Below are 12,133 nucleotides of genomic sequence, written 5' to 3' on the forward strand. Positions count from 1 at the left end.
TTCCTGAGGTAGGTCTGTATAAACTCCTCAGAACCACTTTTGCTGCATCCTCAACTATAGGTACTGACAATTAGTCTTCATTTTTTGTCTTGAGTTTTCCCTCTTGATTTCCTTGCTGACCCAGTAGGTGTCCAGTAACCCACTGCTTAGTCTCCACATACTGTGCTTTCCCTTCTTTGTTCTTTTGGTTCATTTCCACTATCATAACATTGTGACCCTGACCCAGTGAGATGCTCGATATGACTGCTATCTTTATAAAGTTATTGAGATTTGCTTTATGTTCCATGTACACTTGGAAAGAATATAGATTTTATTTTGGAATAGAAGGATTTTCAAATATTAACTCCATCTTGTCTAATTTGTCATTTAAGGTCTTTGTTTTCTGTCTGATCTCTTTCCCTATTTTGGGGGAGGGGGGTTAAAAAGTCCTATTGTCCTGCTGTACATATCCTCCTTTCATCTGTTAATATTCTAACAGAACCCCTTTGAAATCTTCAATAAGTTTGAGTATAAAGAGATTCCAAGGCTAAATAGCTTGAAAATTGTTACTTTCTGCTACAATTTGTTTTCTTTGAAGAGATGCCATGGAAATTCATAGGAATACTTGTGAAATAAATTGTAGTCACTGTCTTGTCTGTCCTGACTTTTGCTTAAAGAATGATTGTGCTATCATGTAAATGTTTTTGTTTTGAAGCTTGAGAAAGAAGCAATGAAGGATGCAGTTTTAAAAGCCATAGAAGAAGAAAGAAAAAACCTAGAGAAAGCTCATGCTGAAGAGAGAGAGTTATGGAAGACAGAGCATGCAAAAGATCAAGAAGTAGTTTCGAAGACAATTCAGAAAGTTATACAAGAGCAAAGAGAAATAAGTCAGGTTAGTAAAGTTAACTGTGGTATTTTATTTTGCCCTTGGCAAAATAGCATAGTAATGTTAGTGATAAATCAAAATTAATCATATTTGCCTCATCCTATATTTTCTCTCTTCATATATTCACACACACATAGAAGTTCTAATATGCAGGGTAAGTGCTACCTAGGGTAAAATAATATTGCAACAGATCCTTTTTAAAATACACTAAAAATATATAAATAAAAGAAACTTGGAAACAACAACAAAGAAATACATGCATCCATACATGTTTCAATGAGAGAGACCAGAGCCCTGCTCAATTCTGGTGCAGGGGATTGAACCTGAAACCTCAGAGAGCCTCAGAAATAAAGTTGTTTGCAGAACCACTATGCTAGATCTTTCTAATTATCTCTAATCTATTGTTGGTATCAACAAATATGAGGCTGGGAGGTATTGAATCCAGTTAAGCACACCGGTTGTGGGTTCAAGTCATTAGTTCCCACCTACAGGGTGAAAACTTCACAAACTGCAACAGCACTGTAGGTATCTCACTCCCCTTCCTTAAGTTTCTTTTAACTTTTTTTTTTTTTTTAGTTAATATTGATTGACATGGGTTTACTATTTTTCTTTAACTATCGGTCTATATTTACATATATTTGCCTGTTTTACATGTATAGGTCCCTTATATCCAAAAAAGGGACCAAAATTGCCCAATGGGGAAAATTTCTCTGTAATAAGCAGTGCTAGGAGAGCTGCATAGCCACATGTGCAGGGAAAATGAAACTAGACCATTAATTAACACCAAAACGATATTAGACCTGTAAGTATAAAATACACAGAAGAACATATTGGTGAAACATTTCCTAACATCAACAATAAAACTTCCCATGGGCAAAGGAAACAACGTTGAACAAATGGGACTATATATCAAATTAGAAAACTCCACAGGAAACCGAGCAACTGAGAGAACATCAGACTTCAGAATATATGCGATAGACATGGCCCACAGATCTCCCCTTGAATTTCTATCAATAAGGAAAAAACAGCCTCCAGGAGTTGTGGAAGCACTCCAGCCCTGGCGGCAAAAAAAAAAAAAAAAAACTCTAAATATGTAGATATGATTGTAGTTCTATGCCTGTTAGATTAGGGTCAGTGGTTAAGTCCTCATTTGGCAAAGTTTAAACTGTTTATGTAACTTCATATAGATATGGAATACTATTCACCATGAAGTTAGTTGAGGGGATATGAATAAACCCAGACACACTCTGGACAACATTTGACCTTGGGAGTTGCTATTTAACAATGTCCAATTGAGTTGTGCAGAGAAACAGAGATGTTTTCTAACACCTCTCCACTGGTAACTGCTGTCTCCAGAGCCACCACCAGGGGCTCCGTACTATGTTAGTGCCCAGGTAGCTACAGGTCACCAGTGTGAGCAGTGGCTTTGCCCTCTAGTTTGCCCCCAAAGGGAACTACAAGCTAGTGAAGGAATGACTTCATTGAAGGGAAACAGCTACATTTTTTCCCAATAGTCATATACAGGAAAATATGCAAATTATAAGTTTACAGCTCAATACATTTCATAATATGGACTTACCACAAAACTAGTTCTAGATCAAGAAATAAAAATCCTACCTCTAAGAGCTGCCAGGACCCCTTTTAGCAGCACAGGTTTGTTGCCTTATTATTACTGTTTTTAAGAATACTCACACAAAACTCTAGTTGTCATCTACCACAGTGAGTGTCACTAAGCAAAAACTCAGTATACAACTTCAAGAAAAACAGAATAATAATGGTATTGAGGTGAAACAAGTTAAACTTGTATTTTTCAAAAAACCTGAGAGGACTAATATCAAATAAGTTAATCTCCTTTAAAGTCACTGACAAGCAAGTGTATGATTCTGGATTATTTGATTTTCAAATTAAATTGTGACCCTTGAGAATCTTTGTTAATAACAAATGTACTTTCCTTTTATTTAACACCAAAATGGGAAAAAAAGTAGCATTAATTTTGCTCAGCTAGCACAGTCTGGTAAAAGGACTCCAATGCATACAGACACTTAAACTATGCCTGACGTTGGAAGCTCTTCGTAATAGTTTATAACCACAGCCACTATAATTTGGGGTTGCATTTTTCCCAAAAGCCACAGACATTACAATCAGTGGTTAAATTTTCTTTAGGAAATTTAGGGTTGCCACCTGACCCTTCTATTAAAAAAGGAAACAGCATTTCTCTTAGCTTAGCAGGCTAAGATTATTTCACAACACTGAAATAATGTTTCTATACTGATTTAGTTGTGATTCATTATATTAAAATCTCTAATATTTCAATAGTAAATTATAAGTAAAATGTAAATTAATTGCCAAAAGTATTATATGTAGGAATAGTACATGGTGTTCCTCAAAATATTTTTCTTGTTATATTCCCTATTTTGTTCTGTGAGCTAGTCACCTGTTACATATAATGCAGAGGACTGGAAACCTTTAGACAGTCTCACACACCTATTTTCTTATGTTTCAAATCATTAAATAAAAACCTTTCCATGTTACCTGTTGAGTGATTTTTATTTAAAGATGCCTCCCTTACGAGAGAGCGAGCTAGGACCTCATGTCTTTCCTCCCAGGCTATTAGCCCCTGTGCTGCTGCTCTCTTCATTAGGGAGGGCTCTTTTCATCTGCCTTCATCTTCCAGTTTTGCCCCTTTTGCATCCTCCCACTTTAATTTCTCAAATGGAGCTTATGCCCTGTTATAGTACCTCTCAGGCTACTTCACACAAGAGAGAAAGCAATGTCCTAAACACCTAGGCAAAACCCATGCATCTTTGATAACCCAGGAATATTTTTCTACCTCTCAGAGTAAACCAAGTATTCTATGCTACCACCTGGTCAAGTTACACTAAAAGAATGTTTCTGTGCCTTCACTAGATAATATGTAAGAATGAACCCAGGGCACTCGCATGAGGTACTACGCTGCTCAACTAAACCTCCTCAGTCCTATCTGTATTGTCATTTTAGAGACATCCAAGTACACTGATCTACCTTCCTTAGAGTTGCCAACTGGCACTGAAGATCAACCCAGGTTGTGGATCACATGGTCTCAGGACATTACTATTTAAATAAACAGTATTAATCTTTTTTAAAAAAATGGTCTTGTAGGTCCAGGTGTTGGCACATATAGTACGAAGTACAAGGGACCCGTGTAAGGATCCCGGTTCGAGACCCCAGCTCCCGACTTTGCAGGGGGGTCGCTTCACAAGTAGTGAGGCAGATCTGCAAGTGTCTCTCCCTCTCTATCTTCTTCCAACCTACCTGTCTTATCCAAAAAATCTGGGGGGAGGGGGAAGACCAGAGGAGCAGTGGATTCATAGTACAGGCAGCAAGCCTGAGATAACGCTGGAGACAAAAAAAAAGTTTTTATCTCCAAGACAGAATTTGGAAGCCACACATGTGCCATGTGTTAATAGAAAGACTTCCTAATCAGAAGGAGGTTAAGACTCTCCCCCACATCTTTTCCTCTCTTCCCCAAACAGCATTCTTCAGTTGTTAGCGGTTTAGGTGGGATTAAACCAATGTTTTGAATTGGGCTTAAGTCCCACCGACTTATGCTGCTTACGTACACCTATTCCATTTCAAACTTCTAAGACTATCTTGGGAATTTTACTTTCAGGTATAGGAAATAATCTCAATTCAGAGTTAAAAAATGAGAATATCTTGAAACCATACATAGCCATTTTTAGGCTACATGGGTAAAGTAAGAGCTTTGTGAACAGGAAGCCAACACCAAAAGCAAAGCTAAGAAATGAAAAGGGGGAAATTGTATTCTTGTTCTTTTGATTCTTCTTGTCTCTTCAGCTATATAAAGCTGTCATATCACAAATTATTCAGAAGAAGGTTTATCATTTACCAGGGTAATAGGGAATAGACTGTGCAGGACAAAAGAATGCAAGTGTAGAAGAATCATTCTATCATTCTACTTTTTTTTTTTTTACACTTGAGCACTGCTCGGCTCTGGTTTATGGTGATGCGGGGTACTGAACCTAGGATTTTGGAGTCTCAGGTGTGAGAGTCTCTTTCTGTAACCATTATGCTCTCTACTCCTGCCCTGCCCTTCTGTTCTAAGGTCCCTTTTTCTATCCCTGTGTCATAGGTACAAGGCAATTTCCTGCTCTGAGTTACACATCCCAAAACCCTACCTTTCTTAAAAGTTTTTGAAAGCTCTTTCAGAATTACTATAAAATATTTATATTGACACTTTTTAATGCATTTAAAAAGTTTATTTTTAGATTTGTATTTATGAGAGACCAGAGCACTGCTCAGCTCTGGCCTGTAGTAATGCTGGGGATTGAAACAGGCTCCTGAGGCCAGGGGCCAGGTCCTCCGGGAGAGCCTCCACATTACCAAGAGGAGGCTCTAAAGTGGAGCCAGCAGCAGGGAGGTGTGGTCTCGCTCCTTTTCTGTCTCTCTCATCCTCTATCTTAGATGGCAACATTACAGCTGGATTTGACCTTCAGGCTTTTAAAAAGTACTTTCCATTTGGCAGCATGAGCAATTAAAATTTAAGGAAAACTATGAAAATCAAACTGAAGAAATGCCCACCTTATTTATTTTACCAGAGCACTGCTTAGCTCTGGCTTACAGTGGTGCAGGGGACAAAACCTAGGACTTTGGAGCCTCAGGCATGAGAGTTTCTTTGCATAACCACTATGCTGTCTTCACCCTTGCCCCAGAAATGCTCACCTTATGAAGGAAGACTGACCAAACACTGAGGACCCAAGTTCAAGTCCCCAGCTCTCAAATGGGAGCACTCAGAAAGGGGAAACCATGAGTGACAGACTGGAACTGAGGCCTGCATCCTTCTCCCTATCTGAAAGGGCAAACAAAACTACAGGCTGACCAGATGCTTAAAAACAGTTTAACAGTTAGTTTTGACAAAGTGAAGCCTTGATTTGAGAACCCCAAAAGAGCTCAGTCTTGGGAATAAAGACCAACCTAGAAACAAGTCCACTTTACAAGAGAGTGTATAGAAATGGCCATGTGGAAGTGGGAAGGGGCTCAATGCCATTGCCTCTGGGACTGTTGCTGAAACAGAGTGACTTGCAGCAGCACCATAACCAAGAGTAAGTATGGTGAGAGGACTGAACTCTTGAGGAATGTACATATCACTCACTTTTAAAGAGACACCAAAGCTCCATTCAGCTCTGGCACATGTGGTGCTGGGAACAACCAGGAGGGACTTCAAAAACCAAGGTATCCCCCCCAGCCCTCACACTTTTAGTGAGGCTTTTAAATTGTATGTGTGTGTATTTATGGAGGGGGGTGAATTGTTTACAGGCAGTAATAAATATAGTTGTTGGTACATGTGTAGAATTCCTGGAGAACACTCTAGCGCCCATCCTACGTCCTCCTCCACCACCATGTTTTAGGACCTGTTCTAGGACCCGAGTCCTTTGGTATAAAAGCCACCAATTCCAGCCCAAGTTCTGCTTTGTGTTTCCCCTTCTGTTTTTTATATTTTTTTATTTTGGATAAACACTGGAATATGAAAGACACACCTACAGCACTGTTTCACAGCTCATGAAGCTTCCCCCACCGGTAGAGACGGCAGGCTTGAACCCAGATCCTTTAGTACTGCAATGTGTGCACTCTACCAGGTGCAACCCCCCCACTTTTTAAAAATGTTTTACACTAATTAGCTCAACATGTACACACACAGATACACACTAAACAGAAATGTGTTAATGTCCTCTGAATGATAATGTAACCATAGTAGAATGAACAGATAAATCAAATCGTATTCATACAAGGAACATTACGCCAGAATGCAAAAGGCCGCTCAACAACATGCATGAACATGAGTAAAAGTCAGCCACAACAACACGTGTGAGCAGAGCAAACGCACAGAAGCTGTGCTGACAGGAGCTCCCCTAGTGAGAAAACATGAGAACGAGTGTTCTACAGCCTATAAATGCCTTTTTTTCCTCTGTAGTGAATAGGCATATGTATATGATGTCAGAATCTACTCAGACAGACATTTAAGTTTCATACATTTCACTATACATAACAAAGCAAGAAAGCTAAGTGAAGATGTTACCATTATCAAAATATTTTAACATTGTAAGATACATCTAAAATGATACTAACAGAAAATTTTAAGTACACAAAAGATAGACTGGAAAATAGTGAACTAATACTCGAATTTCTTAGAGATTCTTCAGAATAGAATAATTTAAACAAAGGAATAAAAGATTATCACAGAAATCTAGAACATTGGAAGTCTTGAGATGTTATACTGGACTGTCTTTAAAAAACGTAACATTAACTAACCTTTGCTAGAACTGATAAACAGGGCTGTTTTAATAAACATTATCAGAGAAAAATCAAATCCAAAATCTAATGCAATAATTAGAAATGTCCTATATTTAACAGAAAAATATCTGAAGTTTTCAAATATTAATGTTTCTAAAATATAAATATCAAAATCCCCCTCTCCAACAGACAGATTTAATTTCTCTTCTATTAGTGTTGCCTACACTTAGTTTTTCACTTGCAGTGAGTAGATTAAAGGGAAGGGAAAAATGTTAAGTTCATACTATAGGAACAAAGCAGCTACCACTTTCATCAAGTGGCCATGAGTGTCATTACCAGTGGTCAACTATATTTACTGCCTCTTACTTCCTGGTATGATACATGGCATCTTTCATCTCCATGGAATTCTTCCCACAAATCCTTATGTCCAAATAATGAAAATTTTAAAAAGACAAATTACCTCCAAATATCTAAAAAGTGCATTTCAGAGGTATGTTATCATATTAAGGGAAGACTGAAAACTCACAGCCTCAACAAGACTATTGACATATGATACCTGAATGCAATTTTTTAGCCTAAATTAATCCTGGAATAGGAAAAGACTTCCAAAAAAAAAAAAAAACCCCGTTGAAATACAACTTTACTTTGTAATTATTTAATGTTGTTATAACATGTTAGCTTATTGGCCTGAAAAGGAAAGCATAGGCAGAGAAGGTACTGTCGCTATGGCGAGCTGTGCTTAGGGCAGCTCAAGGGCCAGGTGTGCTCAGCTGGCAGACCCCGGCTGGAGCACACGCACAGGGAAGAGAGCCTGCCAGCACCAGTGGAAGCAGACAGGGGAGAAACCTGGAAACTTGTATTTTTAAGTATTCTATGAATCCATAGTTATTTATTCACTTATTTTAACCAAAGCACTGCTCAGCACTGGCTTCTGATAGTGCCAGGGATTGAACCTGGGACATTGGAATCTTTTGCATAATCATGCTATTTCTCCAACCCTCAAAATTATTTTTCTAAATAATTATGCTATTTTTATGGCTATAGCAGGGAAGATAAGATGATCCTACTATATCAAGTAAGTTAGAACACAGTTTGAAATTACAACTTGAGGAAGATTACAAAAGCACGAGTTTAATATAATTACCCTGTAGTATAGAATAAAACTTGACATATTTAAGGAAATAGCATTGTTACATAGGGTATGTAAAATGTCTGTAAATATGCCACTTGGAAAAAAATCAGCACTTTGTCATGCTATGAATTGGATTTGGAGCTAGAATAGACGTTTTTCAGGTAAAAGATATCAAAACTGTAAGTTCTATTTTTACAGGGATCACCTGGAGAAGGTGCTTTATCAAAACAAAGGAGTCAACCAAGAATCAACTCATAATTGGCAAGTGGTGCACCTGGTTAAGCGCACACTACTAGTACTATGAGCAAGGACCCAGGTTCAAGCCCCGGCTCCCCACTTGCAGATACCTATCTTTCTCCTTCTCTACCTCCCAGTCCTATCACATAAAATAGAAGTGAGAGATGCAGAGAATCCAAGAAAGTGTGACTCAGGAGATCCCAGACAGCTAGGGAGCAGATCAAGCTAATAGAGTGCCATTAAAAAAAAAAAAAAAAACGATAATCAGAAGAATTTTAGGACAAAACAGTGTGACTGAAGTGACACTATCATTCCAGTCCATGTCTTAGGACAGACCACACAAGGGAAAAGGCCCTACACCAAAGAACTATCCCACTGGGACCAGCACAGACTTCAACCTTGTATAAAAGATCACTTTAGCTTTTAGCCTGAGATGACATATTCATCATCACCTATTTGTAAATAATTAAAGTAGAGAATCTGATTTTACTCACTTTTAAAATTATGTAAGAATTAAGCATATTATATAATTTGGACATGGTTTCTTGTATGTATTTTAGATAAAAAATAAAAATTTATCTTAAATTTGGCTTAAGAGAAATATCAGTCATATCTTTATGACTGATTCATTTTAGTAAATTAGAAAAAGTGTATAGTGGATGTTTTCACTTCAATTTTCTTTTTTATATTGGACAGAGAAGTTATGGGGAGATACTTTTGCAGCCCTGGTTCACTGCTCATAAAGCTTCTGCCCTGCAGATGGGGGCTTGAACCTGAGTCCTTACACCCTGTGACATGTGTGCTCAATCAGGGGTACTGCTACCCAATCCCCCTTCAAACTATTTTCCTCTGCTGGTGATGCTCCACCAGAGGCAATCTTGTAAGCATCTGCCAGATTCCTTGCTTATCACAGGCCTGCTGCCCATCTCCTGTCAAGTAACTGTTCATAATGACAAGATTGCAAAACCTCGTGGTGAATAGTCATGTTCCAGTGGTGCAAACACTATGAAAATATTCTAAAATACTCTTTCAGAATTGTCCTTTTGAATATTACTAGAGCAATGTTCATTCTTTGTGAGGTACTTTTAATTCAGATTTACTAATTTGAAAACACACAGAGGCAAATATTCATAGGCTACTGCATAGTGCAAAGACTCACTAGCCATAGGCTGGGTAGGAGGAGCAGTGGTGCCTATATACAGTGGTTTGCATGCAAGAGGTCCCAAGCCTGCTCCCAGGGACCACCTCTAGCCATAGCTGAGATGTCATCCTGATTTAAAAAAAAAAAAAATCATGAGGTCTCCAACATCCACTCAACTCAAAGCACAATGGTGGAAGAAGGGCCCTAGTTGGTGGTGAGATTGGTGTGCATACACATGCCTATCTCAGCAAGGTGAGAAATTGGGCCCAGGTAGCAATGTATTATAGATTACTACTTCCCTAGGAAAAGAAAAATAAAACTCACTAGTCACTGCCAGCTAATGTAGAATCTGGTCTGGTATGGAACAAGTTCTTTTTATATTGGTGAGAGAATAGAAAATCACTGAGCTGTAGCAAGTGGTGGTGGTTAGATGACAGGATCAAAGTGGGGGCTGCAGGCAGGCAGGCCTTTGCTCTATCACTATGCTATCTGCCAGCCAGACCCTTCAAGAGTCGTTCTTAAGGATGGATCTAACCTCGACTGCCATCTAGTTCCTAACTGGGGAAGAAATAATTAAGTGAACCTTTTTTCTGTAAGTCAGTTCAAAATATGTGAACTGAGGTGATTATCAATGCAGCCAACCTGAAGAATATTTGTGTTTTTTCATCTGTGAAGAACACAGGATTTGTCCTGTGATTTTCAGACATATTCCTTTCTGTTAAATGGGTGCTTTTGCTTTCAACTATATCTGGTCAGATTTACCGCCCTGCCCCTCCTCCCTCTGCCTCCAGGGTTACCACTGGGGCTTGGTACCTGCACTACGAATCCACTGTTCCTGGAGGCTATTTTTTTCCTTTTTTTTGCCCTTGTTGTTTATCATTGCTGTTGTTGGACAGGAAAGAGATATCGAGAGAGGAGAGAAAGACACCTGTAGACTTGCTTCACTACTTGTGAAGCAATCCCCCTGCAGGTGGGGAGCTAGGGGCTCGAACTGGGATCCTTCCGCTGGTCCTTGCACTACCAACTGCCCCTTTCAACTTAGAATTGACTGCAATTAATATGGTACAAGTTTATCTTTATAGTCAAAGAATTCAGACCTACAGCCTTAATGATTGTAGAGTTGCTGTCACCTAACATGAACTTACTAGAGGTGGCTTCTACTTCAAATCTGCTAGCAGTGTACATTGCCATACCCTTCCCTACAGAACATTCTGTGTTTTAGGGATTTAATATGTGCGACATGTTTTGCCTTTTGAAAATGTGAAAATTTTCAAATTCCAGTTTTATGTATAAAATTAACAGGAATTACAAGAGTAGATGTTATTTAAACAATATAGTCAACCCATATCTGTGACTGAGGGAGGAGAACTGCAGTTTCTGCTGGAGGGGGTGGGGACACAGAAGTCTGGTGGTGGGAACAGTGTGAAATTATATCCCTATGATCTAATGATTTTGTAAATCACCATTAAATTTTTAAGATTAAAACAGCAGGGGGCACCCCTATGAGAATGCTTTTGTCAGGGAGAAAAAGCCTTTAACAATGGTATAAAAATCATTAAGTCTTATAAATACAACAAAAAAGAACTCATGGGACATATATTCAATGGAATACTACTCAGCAGTTAAAATGACTGTGTCCTTTGGGACTAAATGGATGGAACTGGAAGTGAAGGACAACTACATCGATTTCACTCATGTGAAATAGAACTGAAACACATGAACTTGAAATAATATATATGTAATAATAAATATATAGCAACCCTCATCTGTGAACTTGCGAGAAAACTATGGTGGTTACTACTGACGAGGGCTGGTACATGCAACTTTGGTGATGGGAGTTATATGGAATTACACCCCTTAGTTCTATAACCTTGTAAACCATAATTACATCACTAATAAAAATATGTACATGCTACCAGCCAGCCCCCAAACAACTCATTTTAATGCATAATACCTATTGTGTGAAGACTTTGGTTCCGAACCTTGATTGAGAGGGAAGCTTCCCAGGTGGCAAAGCAGTGTTGCAGGCCTTTCCTTCTCTAGCTCTTTCTGTATCTCAGCCTCTCTCAAAAAGAAGGAAGGACAAGAGCCCTTGGGACTAGCAGTCATACAGGTATCAATTCTCAACAATAACCCTGGTGGCAGGAAAAATAAATGCATTTTTTCTTGTAAAAACCATCTTCTTAACTTTGATTTTTTATTATTTTTTATTGCCTCCAGGGTTATCACTGGGGCTCAGTGTTGGTACTACAAACTCACTGCTTTGAAACAAACTCATGGCGGCCATTTTTTCCTTTCTACTTGATAGGACAAAAGAGGGAAAAAGACACCTGCAAACCTACTCACTGTTCATGAAGCTTCCCCTGCAGGTGGGGAGCTGGGGCTCAAACCCAGGTCCTGGCACACGGTAACGTGTGTGCTTAACTGGGTGTACCACCGGCTAGCCCCCAACTATAATTGTTTTAATTAT

At 38.8% G+C, this 12,133-nt stretch overlaps 1 protein-coding gene and 1 long non-coding RNA gene across 11 annotated transcripts in view; one reads left to right on the top strand and one right to left on the bottom strand.

Annotated features, from left to right (window-relative positions):
- CCDC91 (coiled-coil domain containing 91) overlaps positions 1–12,133 on the top strand; it is a 539,136-nt gene that overhangs the window by 481,349 nt on the left and 45,654 nt on the right. For all 10 annotated transcript variants that reach the window (XM_060194578.1, XM_060194577.1, XM_007529921.3 and 7 more), the window contains one exon: positions 695–871. In XM_060194578.1, the coding sequence (XP_060050561.1) occupies positions 695–871 (177 nt within the window). The remainder of the gene's footprint in view (positions 1–694; positions 872–12,133) is intronic.
- The window catches only part of LOC132539431 (uncharacterized), a 118,384-nt gene that overhangs the window by 12,710 nt on the left and 93,541 nt on the right, over positions 1–12,133 (bottom strand). The window lies entirely within an intron of this gene.

Source organism: Erinaceus europaeus, chromosome 7 (assembly GCF_950295315.1).
Source record: "Erinaceus europaeus chromosome 7, mEriEur2.1, whole genome shotgun sequence".
In the NCBI taxonomy this organism is placed as follows: Eukaryota; Metazoa; Chordata; class Mammalia; order Eulipotyphla; family Erinaceidae; genus Erinaceus; species Erinaceus europaeus.